This window comes from Ptychodera flava, chromosome 1 (genome assembly GCF_041260155.1).
Source record: "Ptychodera flava strain L36383 chromosome 1, AS_Pfla_20210202, whole genome shotgun sequence".
NCBI classification, from domain to species: Eukaryota; Metazoa; Hemichordata; class Enteropneusta; family Ptychoderidae; genus Ptychodera; species Ptychodera flava.
Genome location: NC_091928.1, coordinates 45,446,061 through 45,463,815, shown reverse-complemented (window position 1 = coordinate 45,463,815; position 17,755 = coordinate 45,446,061). Strand labels below are relative to the sequence as shown.

At 37.9% G+C, this 17,755-nt stretch overlaps 1 protein-coding gene across 1 annotated transcript in view; it reads left to right on the top strand.

The window, feature by feature from the left end:
• The window catches only part of LOC139145149 (uncharacterized), a 91,830-nt gene that overhangs the window by 30,567 nt on the left and 43,508 nt on the right, over positions 1 to 17,755 (top strand). Inside the window, exon 5 of the mRNA XM_070716129.1 lies at positions 16,090 to 16,168. Within this exon, the coding sequence (XP_070572230.1) occupies positions 16,090 to 16,168 (79 nt within the window). The remainder of the gene's footprint in view (positions 1 to 16,089; positions 16,169 to 17,755) is intronic.

The following is a 17,755-nucleotide window of genomic DNA, read 5'->3' as shown; positions in this document are numbered from 1 at the left end:
TGCATACCTGAACAGTGACAGAGATAGCTCTGAGTTTGATGTACATGGTAGTTAAAGAAGAGTTTGGTTCAAATGACACTCATGGCAGTGAAACATACTTTTACACAAGATCAGGCCAGAGAGCAACACATGGAAGAACACATTGATATTTTTTAATTCTGGCATATGAGAACAATCAAATATTAAAGAAAAAAGATGGGGTCATCATGCTTAATTTTCTAAATTTTCACATTCTTGTCATAAAATGACATAGAGGTAAAACTTTGAATAGTAAAGACTAAATGAAAAAATATTTGACAAAATGGAATTATTTATTTTTTAACCAAATTTGCAATTATTACACCCAAAATTTTAGAGATTAAAACATTTATTTGATAGGATATTTTATCCTTCCAGTATTGTCAATTTTGAGCAGCATCTTATTCATATATGTCTTGTAGTTTTGAAAAAAATTTTGGTAGGTCACTGTGCTCAGTTTTTTACAATATGGCAATTAGCCAGAATTCACAATTTACCTACTCTCTCATGATTGTCATTTTGTGTGCTCTTCGGCAGGAGCAATTGACCTGGCCAGAGTTGGATTAACTCAAGGTTGCTTTTACCAATAAATCTAAAAAAATTCACTAAAGAACTTGCCTTGGGAATATGACTATACAAAGTGCCAATACATGTAATGTTGAACACCTGTGAGCAGAACGGCGCAGTACATGTTTATTTTTTCTGCGCTCACATCCTTTACAAATATGCGGGCCTGTGATAGTTGGGGGGGACTTGAAAAATTTTGACCATATAGAGGGGGGGGGCATTTGAGGTTTTTTTTAGGATACTGAGGGGGGATCTGAAAAAAATAAGATTTCAATCACGATTCTACCAACCCCCCCCCCCCTAATTGTGAACGCAGCCTAAATAGCGAAAAAGTCAAGGCTCTTGGTAGCGATGATTGTGAAAGTGGGGAAAACGAGAGCGCTCACATTCGTCTGCTCCCTACGTTTGCTACTACCAGTGAACTGTGCTATCTCGTCACGAGTCGTAAACAGCTGAGTCATCCCTTAAAGTCGACAAATTTATCACAGAACAAGAATCCAACATATATATTAAGAATATGATGTATTAAAATCAACACATCATCCTGTCAGGTGACGGGTTAAATTCCTAGCATCGGCAAAGTGTTGTATTGCTGTTGAACTTCTGCGGTAGGCTGTACTAAAGCGATAATGTTTACTGTAGTAACGTACGGCAAACGCGGTTTTCAGAAGCTTGTGCCACTTCGTGGACAGCTCGATAGGAGCCGCGGCCACAATGAACTGTTTTCACAAGACAGAGTAAATTCAAGATCGAATGAACGTTACATGGCAAAAGTTTCTTGTTTCGTTTTGTTTACTGTGATTGTTTATAATTTTAGTTTCATTCATAATCACGACGAACGATGATACACTTTTCCTCTCAATTTCAAACAACGTCCAAGGCGCTGAGAATATATGCGAACGTACGATCTTCATACGGCATCATACTCCTCCAGTCCTCGCAAGTTTCGAGCAACATAATTTTCCTAGGTGCAGTATGGTTACATAAATGACCAACAAGAACAATGTAATAGAGTTCAATTGTGATTTTATTCATTTATTATCATAAATCCCTGCCCGTATGGCTTCATCCTAGTGACGTTCACCGTTTCACGGTAAAGGTCGATATATGCACGATAAACGCCATCGGTTTTGGCGTTCTCCCACATTAGCAGTTTGTTTGTAAACAACATAAACAAACAAAACGGCTGCCGCTCCCCGCGTGCGAAGCGATGTAGCCGACGTAAATACCTCAAGGGCTTCGAGGAACACGAGTATTTCTGGTTGCAAAATACGGAATAACATGTTGAGTATTGTAATGTTTTCCCATTGTTTTCCTGTTAAAGTTCTCGTATAGTTTTGGCCAAGCTCTAGCAAAAATTCTGCTGTTTGCGCGGCGCCGGCACTGTGCACGGTCTACCCCCCAAAAAGGTAGTGAGCGCATGGCGTGACAGCAATGGCGCGCGCGTGACGAATGTTGACATGGCAACTCTCAGGGTAAACAAACAAAATGGCGACCACTCCGCGCGTGCTCAGTGCCGTACGACGATCGAGTGCGATCGAAATTAGCATAGATTTAAAGCTGAGGACAGTTTTTGATCGGTTACAATTGTAATAGCATATTGAACCTTAAAAGGTTCCGCCGTGTCTTTCTTCTTGGGGTTCATTGAGATATGGAGGACTTGCAGTGATGTCGCGCGTGATGTTTACTTTGTTGTATACTTTATGAATGAAGCCTGTCCAAATAAAAATTCTGATGTTTATGCGCAAGGTGTAATAAAGTAAAGCCTCAAAATTAGGGGTTTTTAGTACTATTAGTAACATTATTGGCATGGGTATATGATAAATCGGTTATTACTCAATATCGCCTGTTCCTTGTATCGTATCAGCATTCGTGTCTTGTGTCGTATCAGCATTTGTGCTGCGTTTGACGCAGCACAAATGACACTCATGCTGATACGACACAGGTACAGGCGATATGGGGTAATAACCTCTAATTATGATCGAAATCAGGAACTGACACGATTTTTAGATAGCAGTAAAATGACTACTGCAGCATTGCACAGTGTGTTCGTTCGTACAGTATAAACAACATGTAAGCACCGCTATGAACGGCAAGGCAAGGTTAAATTTCGATGTATTTTTTACATTATTACTTTACCTTCAAACAAAATAATGCATCTGAAGATACTATATCATCCTCCTTTCCCTTGTCCTCGATGATAACGGCTATATCAATTCTAGTTTTGCACGGAAAATTCGAGAGCGAGAGACTACTCCGACGCATAGAGAGGAAAGTGCGTCCAAATGTGAACGGAATCAGCTCGAGCCGTACCACTTCATCCTCCACGCTGACTTAACAAAGGTCCAAATTACATCGCACTGGAAAGTGAAATTTATTCGAATAAAAAAAAGTGGGTCTATGCATGTGATAAACATATATTCTCCCAGTATTTCTCACTCATTTGATGTCATCCAAGAGTCGTGTTTCCCCCAACATAGCTGTATCCCTCCTAGCCTACCGGCCCGGAGGGATACTGCCCCTATATTGGGGGGAACCCTCGTCTTCGATGATGTCACACTTTCGAAATACTGGAGATTTTATATATATATATATATATATATATATATATATATATATATATATATATATATATATATATATATATATATATATATATATATGTATTATATATTATACACATGTGCTTACATAAGGGCATATAAGAACAATCTAGAACTTTTATTGACATGCTAATTACTGTTCTAAAATTATCTCTGTTACACAGCTAACTAAATTTCTAGAACATTCCAAACATGACTAATTGAATTCAAGGTTGTGAGGTCATTAAGGGCAGTGACCTTGAGAATGTTCTAGACTAATTGAACTCAGGTCATGATGAGTGTGGGGGGAAATGACCTACATAACACACCCCCTCTTCAAAAAAGAAAATTTTTCAAAGAAAAATCTTTCTTTTACAAATGTAATCTTAAAAGTGTGAACAACAATAAGCTCTAAATACGAGAGAGACAGTCTGCAATTAAATTGTCTCTGCCTTTGATATGTCTAATGTCACGATTAAACTCCATCTTAGCAATCTCTAATTTTTGCCTTTAAATTTCTGCAGAAAAACAAGAGGGTTGTGATCAATATAAACCACTATTGGCTGATTTGAAGAAGTAACATAAACTTCAAAATGCTGTAAAGCTAATATCAAAGATAAACACTCTTTTTCAATTGTAGAGTAGTTTCTCTGGGATTTGTTAAATTTGCGTGAAAAATAGCAAACAGGATGATCTACACCATGACTATCCTCTTGCAATAAAACAGCACCAGCAGCCGTATCACTAGCATCTACAGCTAATTTGAATGGCAAAGTGAAATCTGGTGCAGACAACACTGGAGCACTTTGCAGTATGGCTTTAAGTGTATCAAATGCCTGTTGGCATTGCTCTGACCAAACAAACTTTACTTTCTTTTTTAAGTAAGTTAGTCAAAGGCTCAGTAATTGTGGAAAAATTTGGACAGAATTTTCTGTAGTAACCAGCCATACCGAGAAAGCGCATCAGTTGTCGTTTGCAGTTTGAAAACTTGAATGGCACTGATTTTGGCATCAACAGGTTTTACCTAACCCTGTCCTACAGTATGTCCGAGGTAAGTCACCCTCGCCCAACCAAACTCAGATTTGGCAAGGTTGACAGTCAACATTGCTTTGCTCAGTCTCTCAAAGAACTTCCGCATGAGCTTGATGTGTTCCTCCCAGGTGTCACTATACAGGACGACGTCGTCAACATAAGCTGCACATCCGTCTAGCCCGGATATGACGTCGTTGATCATCCGTTGGAATGTTGCCGGAGAGTTCTTCATTCCGAATGGCATCACCTTGTACTGGAACAATCCGTCTGGCGTAACAAAGGCGGATATTTCACGAGCACGATCCGTCAGAGGGACTTGCCAAATCCCTTCAGTAGGTCAAATTTCGTCACATACTTGGCTTTTCCCACTCGGTCGATGCAGTCATCAATCCTCGGGATTGGGAAAGTGTCTGTCTTTGTTAAAGTGTTGACCTTCCTAAAGTCCGTGCACAAACGATAACTGTGACCTGATTTGGGTACAAGTATGCACGGCGAACTCCAGTTACTTTTACTGGGTTCAATAAAGTCATTGTCCAGCAGGTATTTGACTTCTTCCTGGAAATATTTCACTTTTGTTGGATTCAGTCTGTATGGATGTTGTTTTACAGGCTTACTGTCCCAAACATCAACGTCGTGATAGATGATGTTTGTCCTCGTTGGAACATCTTGAAACAGGTGTTTATATTCATGGAGCAGTTCTTTCACCTGTTGTTGTTGTTTTGGCTGGAGGTGTGCCAACTTTGTAGACTCCAGCTTCTCCAGGATTTCTGAGTTCTGAAGCTTGACCGAGCCCAGCTTTGAATTTAGAGTATTTTCAATCACGTCAGTTTCAGTATCATGGTTTGATAATGTTTTGAACTGACTGCACTGACAGGCTTTGTTTTAGTAGGATTATCCCTATCCAAATATGGCTTAAGCATATTTATGTGTCATAGCTATTTTTGTTTTCGCCTGTCAGGTGTTATTATGATGTAATTTAAATCACTCAATTTCTTATCAATTAGGTATGGCCCAAAGTAACGAGCATGGAGTGGTTTGCCAGGAATTGGAAATAGAACAAGAACTTTTTGACCTGGTTAAAACTTCTGTTTTGATGTGTTTTTATCGTATTTGGTTTTCATTGACTGCTGGGATGACTCAAGATTTTCTCTGGCTAATTCACATGCTTTAGAGAGTTTTGTATGAAAATCTGACACATATTGCAAAATATTCAGACAATCATCATCGTCTGATAGGAATTTCTCTTTACTGAGCTTAAGTGGGCCACGGACTGTATGTCCAAAAACAAGCTCAAATGGGCTAAAACCAAGAGACTCTTGAATTGACTTTCTAACAGCAAAGAGCAGAAAATGAATTTCTTCATCCCACTGCTTCTCTGTGTCAAAACAGTAGGTCCTAATCATATTTTTCAAAGTTTGATGAAATCGCTCAAGAGCGCTCTGACGGATGACCTATACTGTTTAATGCCTAGCTGATCCATTACTTGTTGAAAAATACCAGACATAAAGTTTTAGCCTTGATCGGACTGGACACATTTAGAGAGGCCAAATAAAGTGAAAAATTTGACTAAAGCTCTCACTATAGTCTTTGTCTTTATGTTTCTCAGTGGTATGGCTTCTGGGAACCGAGTTGATGTACACATAATTATCAACATGTACTCATTTCCTGATCTTATTTTTGGTAGGGGCCCAACACAGTCTATTAGAATCCTACTAAATGGTTCTTGAAAGGCAGGAATTGGCTGTAAAGGGGCCTTTAGAATGGTCTGACTTGGCTTTCCTACCACTTGACATGTGTGACAAGTTTTACAGAAATGTGCTACATCCTGCCTGAGATTGGGCCATTAAAAGTGACTGAGAATTTTATGATAAGTTTTCCTGACTCCTAAGTGACCAGCCCAGGGGGTTTCATGGGCCAGGTGCAATATTTCAGCACGGTAGGGCTTTGGAACCACAATTTGATGTTTTATAGCCCAATCGTCATCAACCAAAATGTCTTGAGGTCTCCATTTACGCATGAGAATACCAGATTTTGTATAATAGGAAACAGAGCTATCTGAAGTTTTACCTTCATCATCTACCCTGTCAAACAAAGACAAAATATCTTGGTCTTTGTGTTGTTCTGCAATGAGATTTGATCTAGAAAATGTCTGACTTTGGTAAGCAGAAGTTTTACTGGAAGTTTCAAATCCACGAGGGATAACGGAATGATCCGTGTCAAACACCTGACTGAGAAAGGTGTCATTTAAGTCAACATCTGTGACATTATTTTTGAGAGTATTTTGATTCTCAGAAGTTTTCTTTGACATGGCTCGAGTAATAGCACATGAAGGGAAAAAACCGGGAATTTCTTCCTCTATTGGCTCTGGATTCTGATCTAAACTAGGATTATCAGTCACAAGTGGATTAGTAATGACCTTGTCCCAGCAAGGTCGTTTCCAAGAAGAAGGTGAATCCCTTCAAAAGGCAAAAAAGGCCTAATACCTAAAGTCACAGGTCCAGAAACAAAGTCCGAAGACAAATTGACATCATGGAGAGGAACAGGAATGTAGTCATTACAATCAATCCCCTTAATAAGAACTTTAGAACCTGAAAATGACTTTTCAGAAAACGGCAGGGTATCTGCCGACAAAAGAGACTGGGAAGCCCCGGTATCTCTTAAAATTTTGACAGGGGTAGCTGAAGAAAAATCACTAGAAAGTGATATAAAACCATCATGAATAAATGGTTCCAAAATACCCATAATGCTATCTTGAGAAGAATTGACCTTGACCTCATTAATTGGGGATAAGAGATGTTCAACCTCAGAAATTGTGTTGCACACATTATTAGACTCTAATTGAGTTGATGAAGAAATAAAGCCGGTGGGCTTAGATCCACTTTGACCACTTTGACCTTCATGTTTTATTTTCAACTTGAAACAATCTGACATTAAATGGCCGTCTTTCTTACAATAATTACAAGAAAGTGTACCGAACTGTTTGTCAGAAAGAGATTGAGACTTGGGATCTGATGATGTGGGAGTGTTACTTGAACTCTGTGAACTGTTGTCATTTGATTTCCTACTGTCCTTTGAAAAATTCTTGGATGAAAAGGAGGAGTTAAATTTACCTGCATTGTTTCTGTAGGAAAAGGACTGGGATGGTTTGCTGAGAAATGAAGATTTGTGGGTCAATGAATAATCATCGGCCAAACGTGCAGCAACCTCCAATGTATCTGCCTTTTGTTCATTGATAAACGTCTTGATGTCACTCCGAATGCACCTTTTAAATTCCTCAATCAAAACAAGCTGTCGTAATTTGTCATAATTCTGACTGACCTTTTCAGAAGAGCACCAACGATCAACAGTTGTTCTTTTGTTCGAGCAAATTCAACATAAGTTTGATCCTTCACCTTCTCACAATCCCTAAATTTCTGACGGTAAGCTTCAGGCACCAACTCATAGCCCTTGAGAATTAATTCCTTCACAGAATCATAATTTGAAGCCTGCTCTACTGACAACTGAATGTAAATTTCTCTGTCTTTACCCACCAAAGCACTCTGCAAAAGCATGGACCAGGACTCCTTGGGCCAATTCAGACTCTGAGCAATTTTCTCAAAATGAAGGAATATTTATCAACATCCTTTTCTTGGAAAGAGGGAACTAACCTGAAATGCTTAGTGATGTCAAACTTGTCTGAAGGGAAGAATTTTCCTGACTGTCCAAGCTCTAAACGTCTCATTTCTAACTGCAGTCGGTGTTCTGCTAATTCTCTTTCCTTTTCTTTTTCCCCTCTTTCTTTCTCCCTTTGTCTTTCTTCCATTTGCAATTCTTTTTCTTTCATTTCCAATTCCCTCTCTTTCTGTCTTTCTTCCATTTCTAATCTTTCCTTCCTATCTTTCTCTCTCTGTCTTTCTTCCATTTGTAAGTGCATTTTTATTTTTTATTTTTCTAATGCCAATTTTTTAAACTCCAAATCTGCCTGTATTTCTAATTCTAATTTTCTTAGTTCAAAGGTAGACTCGGGCTCATAATCTTTCAAGGTGGATTCCTCAAATTGGCCTAAATTAACTAAATGTTTTGCAATGTGGTACTGTATTTCCCGCTTGCGCATAGATCTTTTGACATCTACTTTAAGGAAAAAATGGCCAGTGCAATGAGGTTGTCTTTTTTGAGGGAATCAAATGCGTCCTGATCAAGGTCATCCATAAATTCGTCTGGTTTAAATTCTGCCATGATAAAATTTCGCTGAGTTCACAGTATACAGTAGTTTTGAAAAGGCTGTCAAAATGTTGTCAAACGGCTCAAAATATTCGTCTCTCGGACGAGCCCCCAATTTTGTTACGTGCAGAGAAAACGAACAAAAGGGTGAACTCAGCAGTTTCCGTTTAAACAAAATTTATTACGAAAATAAAACTAATTGCTAAGTCAGGGATAGAGTACAAGCTTTAAAAGTGTACAGACTACTTATCTCAGCTGGGACGGCGAAGCTCCAGTCTCAGAGTTGGTTGTTTGTTTGTTTGTATGTATGTATGTATGTATGTATGTATGTATGTATGTATGTATGTATGTATGTATGTATGTGTGTGTGTGTGTGTGTGTGTGTGTGTGTGTGATGTATGTATGTATGTATGTATGTATGTATGTATGTATGTACCCTTACGAGAGATCAAAACTTGCCACAAGTCCGTGTGTGTGTATGTATGTATGTATGTATGTATGTATGTATGTATGTATGTATGTATGTATGTATGTACCCTTACGAGAGATCAAAACTTGCCACAAGTCCGCATTCCTAATTTGTTACAAACGATACAAATTCTGATGTCCAAACAAGTACCAATCTTGCTAGTCAGTTATATACACTTTGATTCAAATATTAGCCAAGTTAGCAGCAAGTATGTGTGGAGAGTGTTATAAACTTTGCATCAAGTTTGCATGTGTTTGTTTGTATTGAGAGCACACCAAGCTTTGCGTTGGGGGTGTGATTCAATATCAAGGGCATGGAAACTGTTGCCTTAGCAACAGCAAAAATACTGTTGCTCTGGTAAAATTTAGGGGGTTTAGATGATTGTAATTCCTGACAATGTCTTTTTCACAGCAATGTTTACACAGCATCTGGTACATGACATCTTTGTGCTGCTTCTCCCCACTGTATTGTATACAAATGATTTTTCTAAACTGGCATATAAATTTTCACTCTTTAGATACGTTTACCTTGTGAGCAGCGAATTTTAACATTCACGTTAGAGTCATGTATCCAGATGATAGATATTAAAAGTTATGAAAAAGCTGATAGGATATCAGTGCATCCAACATACACTCCACGTACTGTACTGTGATGTACTGCACTATACTGTAAAAAGAAAACTTCTCAGGCAATAAATTGTTCATTAAAAAAAATAATGTATTACTGTAGAACAGAACAAAATATCTCTTCTATAATAAACATACAAAAGTACGTTCTACATAAAATGAGCTGTAAATATATGTATTCTTTATAAATATTGGTTTGATACAAAATATAAAATGTTAGTAGGTTGATCTATCATATTAGACAATAAATACAAAATGTTTGTAGAAAACATTAATATGTTGGAAACATAACCGACAGTGTAGACAATGAAGTGAACATGAAAATCGTTTGGTAAATTCTATCTGTTGAAAAACGCTTTGGCAAGATTATACAGATCCGTCATCCACAGTTAAACATAACAAATTTTAATTAGTACTTGTAACAGTTTACAGTTAGTAAAAATTAATCAATATTGAATTTTGTGTAAGAAAAATATCCATTATAAATTCTCGGTACTTTTGTTGATATTAATTTTGGCATACATGTATGTTGTACGGCACGTACTAAGAAATAATTAAAATGTTCCCTGATAATGGAATTTACATTGAAAAAGTAAATTATATTATTTTAGACAGCTCTGGCAAGATCATACAGATCACGAATTTTTAAAATGTATACCAAATAGAAAATTTATTGGTGAAAAAATGTTATGTTAATAAGTCATATCTAAAGATGAATAAAAAACCTGGTATTTGTGTCACATGTATACCATATTGTTGACAAATGAAATTCATTTCAAATATTTTAAAATGCCTTTCCTGATAATGGAGTGTACAAGAGATCTTTGACTATATGTTGACTTTCAATCAAAAGCAGTAACTGCAAAGTCATGGTAAAACAATTTCCATTGCTACAAACAGGATTGAGACTCTGATGACCTTGACATTATTTACTGTAACAGCGATATATAAGACACATAGCAATGAAACTTCCAAAAGCATTTAACTAAAACCTCCAAATCCAAGACAACTTGGAGAGAGTAGTTTCGTCAAGTCCGAAAACATTTATTCCACCATTAAGACATCGACAACTGAGACGACAATAAAACTGTATCATGTCCGATTTGCACTGTGTTATACATTCCTACACACAGCGTGCAGTAGAGTTGCTATCGACGTAAGTACCAATGCAGTGATCTATAGGGACTGAGATCACTTCTTGTCACCATATGTTGTAAACTTTTCAAAGAACAGTTGTTGGTTTGAAACAGTCCTCTTTAGTGCGGAAAGTGTCAAGGCAGCAAACTCTCGGTCAACACCTCACTAAAAACCCGGAACTCAACGTGTCCACGGCCATTTAGAGTGTACATAACGGACATCCAGTGATCCGCTGGTCGATGTATTTAACTTACATGAACTCTCAGCGTCGAACACAGGCAGTCTCCTTCAAACAATAGTTGTACTCTCAAATCTCTTCTTTGTTCCGTTAATCGTCCAATGAGAGAAATAATCGACAATTTCCCCTAAAACGGCGTTAAATTTGGCAGCTATCCTGACTCAGTATGCACTTGATGTTGGCAAAATTGACCAATCAAGTGTCTTGCTTTACGACACATGATGTTGTAAGGCCAAAGTTCTAATACATAATGATCTGTTAGACCACAGGGTCCTCGAGCTCCGATGATGATGGTGATTAAACATTTAAAAATGAAGAAAAATAAAAATATATTTGGACTCAGTAAAGTTGTTGTTGTTGTTGTTGTTGTTGTTATTGTTGTTGTAGTTGATAGTATTTGCAGAACAGGACAAATTATGCGCTGCAAAATTCAATACAGCCTCACTGTACACATGGAGGTAAGCTACCTCCATGCTATACACAAGCGCTGCAAAATTCAATACAGCGATATTGATGATGATGATGATTAAATATTTAAAAAGGGAGAAAAATAAAAATTTATTGGACTCTGTAAAGTTGTTGTTGTTGTTGTTTTATTATTGTTGTTGTTGTTGTTGATAGTATTTGCAGAAAAGAACAAATTATGCGCTGCGAAATTCAATACAGCCTTACTATACTATGCGCTGCAAAATTCAATACAGCCTAACTATACATGTGCGTTGCAGCCTAACTATACTATGCGTTGCAAATTCAATACAGCCTAACTATACATGTGCGTTGCCGCCTAACTATACTATGCGTTGCAAATTCAATACAGCCTAACATTACCCAAGGGTTGTCACTTCATTGCCACACACTTTTTTTTCAATCGCCAAAAATGCACCTAGCAAGCATCGAAATCGGTAAAATTCGACGTAGGGTCAAAGCACATTGGTCCTTCTCAATCATACTCAAACATGTTTACCTCTTACCGATGAAAAGTCGAGAAATCAGCAGGTTTTCGGCGCATCTGGTCGTCTCTCACATTATAGATTTAAAAGACCGCGCGGTACATTAAGTCACATGGGCGCATTTCAAATCGAACCAATAGCAGAGCTGGATGGGCCAGCGTGAAAACCTGGCAGTAACGTAAGTTTCTTACGTCTTTTGAAGACTATGGGTGACACTGTCTGCGTATGAAATTCTGGTAACTTTAACAGTTGCAGTTCACCCATAGCAAGAGAAAGTTCTTTCCAAAGACGTGAGAAACTTACGTTACTGCCGGGTTTCACGTCGGGCCCATTCATTCAGTACGGGCTCAGCTATTGGTTCGATTTGAAATGCGCCCATGTGACTTAATGTACCGCGCGGTCTTTTAAATCTATAATGTGAGAGACGACCAGATGCGCCGAAAAACCTGCTGATTTCTCGACTTTTCATCGGTAAGAGGTAAACATGTTTGAGTATGATTGAGAAGGACCAATGTGCTTTGACCCTACGTCGAATTTTACCGATTTCGATGCTTGCTAGGTGCATTTTTGGCGATTGAAAAAAAAGTGTGTGGCAATGAAGTGACAACCCTTGGGTAATGTTAGGCTGTATTGAATTTGCAACGCATAGTATAGTTAGGCGGCAACGCACATGTATAGTTAGGCTGTATTGAATTTGCAACGCATAGTATAGTTAGGCTGCAACGCACATGTATAGTTAGGCTGTATTGAATTTTGCAGCGCATAGTATAGTAAGGCTGTATTGAATTTCGCAGCGCATAATTTGTTCTTTTCTGCAAATACTATCAACAACAACAACAACAATAATAAAACAACAACAACAACAACTTTACAGAGTCCAATAAATTTTTATTTTTCTCCCTTTTTAAATATTTAATCATCATCATCATCAATATCGCTGTATTGAATTTTGCAGCGCTTGTGTATAGCATGGAGGTAGCTTACCTCCATGTGTACAGTGAGGCTGTATTGAATTTGCAGCGCATAATTTGTCCTGTTCTGCAAATACTATCAACTACAACAACAATAACAAACAACAACAACAACAACAACAACTTTACTGAGTCCAAATATATTTTATTTTTCTTCATTTTTAAATGTTTAATCACCATCATCATCGGAGCTCGAGGACCCTGTGGTTAGACTTTTGACCTGTTCGCCACTGTCATGCATTCGAGCGTCCGTTTCACTTAAAAAACGAAGTACTTTTACTTTTAGGCCAAGTTTTATTCTCTTGAAATTAATCACTTAAAGACATTGGTGTCAGTGTACTTCCATGGTCTTCTGACATGTGCAATAATGCAAGTAATCATCGTGATTAGCCAATTGCCTTTCTGTGGGTTCTGTGGCATTAATCATGGTCCAGAGGGGACCATGCAGCAATGTAGGACTTTCTTTCAGGCGGGCAAATATCAGGTACATTATTCAAACAAAAAAGTCTTGTAACTGGAATTTGTGTACCTAATCGTTTAAAATACGCCAAAGGAAATTGTGAATATACAGCTGAGTTGACTAATTGATGGATGTCTTGCTTTTCAAATTTTTTTCATTACATGTAGGCCTAGTGCAGCAAATATTGCAAGTTAATAATTTAACCAAAATAAAAACTTACAACTCTAAAAGAATTAAGTTTTCATTTTGTTTGAACACAGGGGTTTCTAAGCTATCATTCATTATATCAATTCTGTACAAGTTCCATGTGGGACAGCAAAAAAAGTCTGAAGTCAGTACTAAACTTGATGCATATTTCACATATCTCTACAAGCTTGGTAATTCCACCACAATCACGGTGAAAATCCCCTTAGTTTGTACCAAACTAGAGCAAACTTGGTGAACATTCACATGTTCAATTAAAGTGTTTATCAACTTTGTAACATATATGTACTAATATGTAGCAAGCTTTATCTTTCGTACAGGGATGTATGTAATGTAATATAATGTAATGTAATGTATGTATCTATGTATCTGTGTATGTGCGGATGGATTGTTATTAAGTCGTTTTCTCCCACTCGTGACCTGAGTTTAATTATTCAAGAACATTCTTAAGGTCATTCGCCTCCATGACCTTGAATCCTATTAGTCATGTTTAGCCCTTTCTAGAAATTCCGATGCTCGTGTTTACCATGAATCAAGATATTTTAGAACTGTAATTAGGAGGCCAATAGAAGTTATAGATTGTATATATATTCTATAGATTGAATCATTGAGTATAAATAGGGGGGGCACAATTTTTCAGTCAACCTTTGGGATTGCTTCAGCTATGTTTATTTCAAGACTCTTCAAGACCTTCACAACCAAGTTGGATTTATTCTTTGAACTTTGCACGGATTAATCTCAGCCCTGCAAGCCAAAGGATTCTCACTCATCCGTCTCTCTGGCTCAACTCTTGATCTTTGTGCCCTCCTTGCTGAAATAAGTAACCTCTAAACTTTTACTGTTTGTATTTTATAAATTGACTTAGTGATCAGTTTTAGTTTTTTAACAAATTTTATTTCCAAGAAAATCACTGACTCCTAAATTGTTTCTACTTAACAGAAATTGGCGGAGCTAGGGCATCGTCGAGGCCTTTAAAACATCCTGAGATCAAAAGACTCTATTACTTTTTGAAATTTTCCCATGAACCCCTTCATCAGGTTTCTATATTTCGTATTTTAATTATTCTTATTAGCACATCGTTGAGTTGAGTATGCTTAGCTTAGCTAATATACCAGCTTACTTTTTGTTTGCTTTCAAAAAAGTACCAATTCTCTGAAATTATTTAAACTGCGATGTGATAAGTTACTGTTTGGAGTATGTGCTGTGAGCGAGGTCGAATAATTATTCTCTGTTATGGACAGCCTGAAGTGACGCAGACCGGACGTGCTATAGTATGTGCGACCACACAGACATTTTGAACTGTGTAGCTTTAGCAATGTATTTCTGAATTGAAGTTCAGCAGGACTTGCGAAACGGGAATCCTATACTAATTAGAGGAGAATGGTGCAACACAACACATTCAGTGCCGAAGTACAAAAAAATAATGTTTAACTTTCTACAAGCACAATACAAAGCTGTCTCCGGCCATTCTGTCTCTCTAACCTGAACCATGTCCCCAAGTGTGTACCCCATATTCGCCAGAGAATGATGACGATGACGAGACTAAGCCAGGCATTGGCATAGGCCAAAGTCAATCCAAACCATAAACAACCCTTTTCGGGGCCATAACCTTTTGCACGACTTTCGCATGAGACTGTTTCCGCTCTGTTGTAAATATAGTAGAGTGCTCTGACTTTGTTTTTGCGGGAAATTCGGCAGGCTATATAGAGAACAGAGATTTCTGTTTGAGAATTTGATTGTCGGAGCATTGGGAACAGGGATGGGTCAGACACTCTTAAGGCTTATCAGATGGTGGAAGACTAGATTCGACATGACCATCTAAGGGTACATGTAGACAGAGGGAGACTAGGGCTTCCGGCATGGCTTTGGGCGGTCGAGTTTGTAGCTGGAAACCATACAGAGTTTAAATAGAGACCGTGTTCTAGGGGAGACTTTTGCTTTTGATAGAGAGTCTGTATGCTCCCTACTGGAGAGTCCTAGTAAGGTAGTCTTTATTGCTTGACTAAAAAATGTTCATATTGCCAAATTGATACTTCAGTGTTTGGTATATTAGGATGCACAAAAAGTATAAGATTTGGTTGATGTTTTGTGATAATGTTGGGGCAATATGTTTAAATGAGCGAAAATGGTGAGCAAAGTTCTCTACTGTCCCAAGGCCACGTCTTGATACAGTATTTAATAAACAAGAGCTAAAGGATGACTCACTTGCAGGTTTAAGATTTGCTCAACTCAAATGGTCTTCAGTTTATAACGTTTCCTACTAGAATACTTCTTATGTCATAATGACCTTTAAATATTGACTAATGTAAACTAATGATTGTTTATTAGATTTAGACAGATACTCATCTAGGCCAGAAGGTGAATGTGAAAAGAGAATCGTTTCTTGTGTATGATAAGCAAAATTAGTTCCCAGAAGTTTCCAGACAGCAGATATTTCAAGTTAATTAATGGCACTAAAGTTATGCAAATAGTAAGTAATTGTAAAAGTAAAGGATGCAAGGTGGTATGATGGAAACAGGGAAAAATTATCATAAACTATATAACAGCTTAGGTTTCCATGATCTCTGTTAAATACACAGTTCTTAAGGTTACACACACACATTTATACATCATTCTCCATGGTTACATTTTACAGTGAATCTTGTACACTCATCACCTTTAGAGGTCAACGTCAAGATTGGAGGCAAAGCTGACCAAGCTGGTGACACTGGAAGGTAACAATGATATCTTTCTATTTTCAAAATGAGAGTTTGAGCTGAATTTATCAATGCTCACTACCAGTTTAAACAAACGTTAAGGTTGCATGTCTGTCTATCTGTCTACCTCTCTCTCTTCCTGCCTGTCTCTCTCTGCGTGATATCTCAAGAACAGCTTATAAGATTGGAATGAAATCTGGCTGTGATATAACCGAGGTTATGATGGTGTTGTCGGTTACGGGGTAGCGTGTTTGGGCCGGCAAGGCTAGTATTCCAATGTAGAAGGGATGTAAAGACGACTGGAAACAGCGAGTACTGTATAATCTAAGATGCTACTTTATTACACTAAGCACCAAGGCTACGTACATACAGTGATGCTAAGCTGGAGACTGACTTGAGTACACTTGGGGCAAGACAGATATACATGCCCTTATGAATAGTAATGAGAGCTCATGAATAATAATGACATATAATAATGACATGTCACATTTTTCACACGCTACCGTACGTCCGAGCTCCACATTCGCGACAATACGTCTGCATTTGTATTTTCGCTGCTCTTTTTGTACTCAATCTTAAATTGATGCTCTTGCAGTATTAAATTCCATCACAACAACCTACGATTTTTACTACACATTTTGTCTAACCAAACCAACGGATTGTGATCTGTTTGAACTGTAAACTCTCTCCCGCACAAGAAAGGATTCAAAGCTTCCACAGCCCAAACAATGGCTATACACTCTCTTTCTGATCACAGTGAGTGGTCCCCTTATACTTTGATCATATATTAGCTCGAAAGGTGAGAAACTGCTACTCGCTTGTAGTACTTCTCTGTACGCAAAAAGAAGGTACGGCAAATATCGGTCCCAATCCTTCGGCTCTTCCGCTACAAAACGTTGTAACATCGCCTTGAAAATACCATTAAACCTCCAAGATAATCCATTTCCTTCAGAGTGATATGGGCTCGTTTTAATCTTTGAGATCTTCAACTTAGCACACATATCAGTCATATGATGCAATATGAAATTTGTACCCTGGTCCATCAAAATTTCACCAGCTACTCCTATACGACTAAACACTTCGATCAATGCTGTCGCACAGTTTCGGCTTCCTGGTCTGGCATAGCCAAGGCCTCAGGATACCGAGTTGCATAATCCACAATGACTAAAATAAACTTATTTCCGCATCGAGTTCTTTTCAAGGGACCCACAAGATCAATTGCGATTAACTCGAACTGTATATTCATAATAGGCATTGAAACAAGAGGAGCTTTCTCAGATGCTCTCCGTCTTGCAAATTTTTGACATGGACTACAAGTCCTGCAGTATTTGGCAACATCCTTGAAAATACCGGGCCAGTAATAGTATCGTAGCAACCTTTGTTTAGTCTTTTTAATGCCAAGGTGTCCTGACAGAGGTATGTCATGTGATACTCTTAGCAGTGCATTGCGACATTCACACACCTTATGTGAAGAAATCCACTTACAATACAATATACAAATTCTCATGCCAGAAAAATCCTGTTTGATTTTCCGACGATTGATTTGCATCTGCATGCTCTCATACCTTTGCAAGAGTATGATTGGCTGATTGAAGTTCTCTTAAC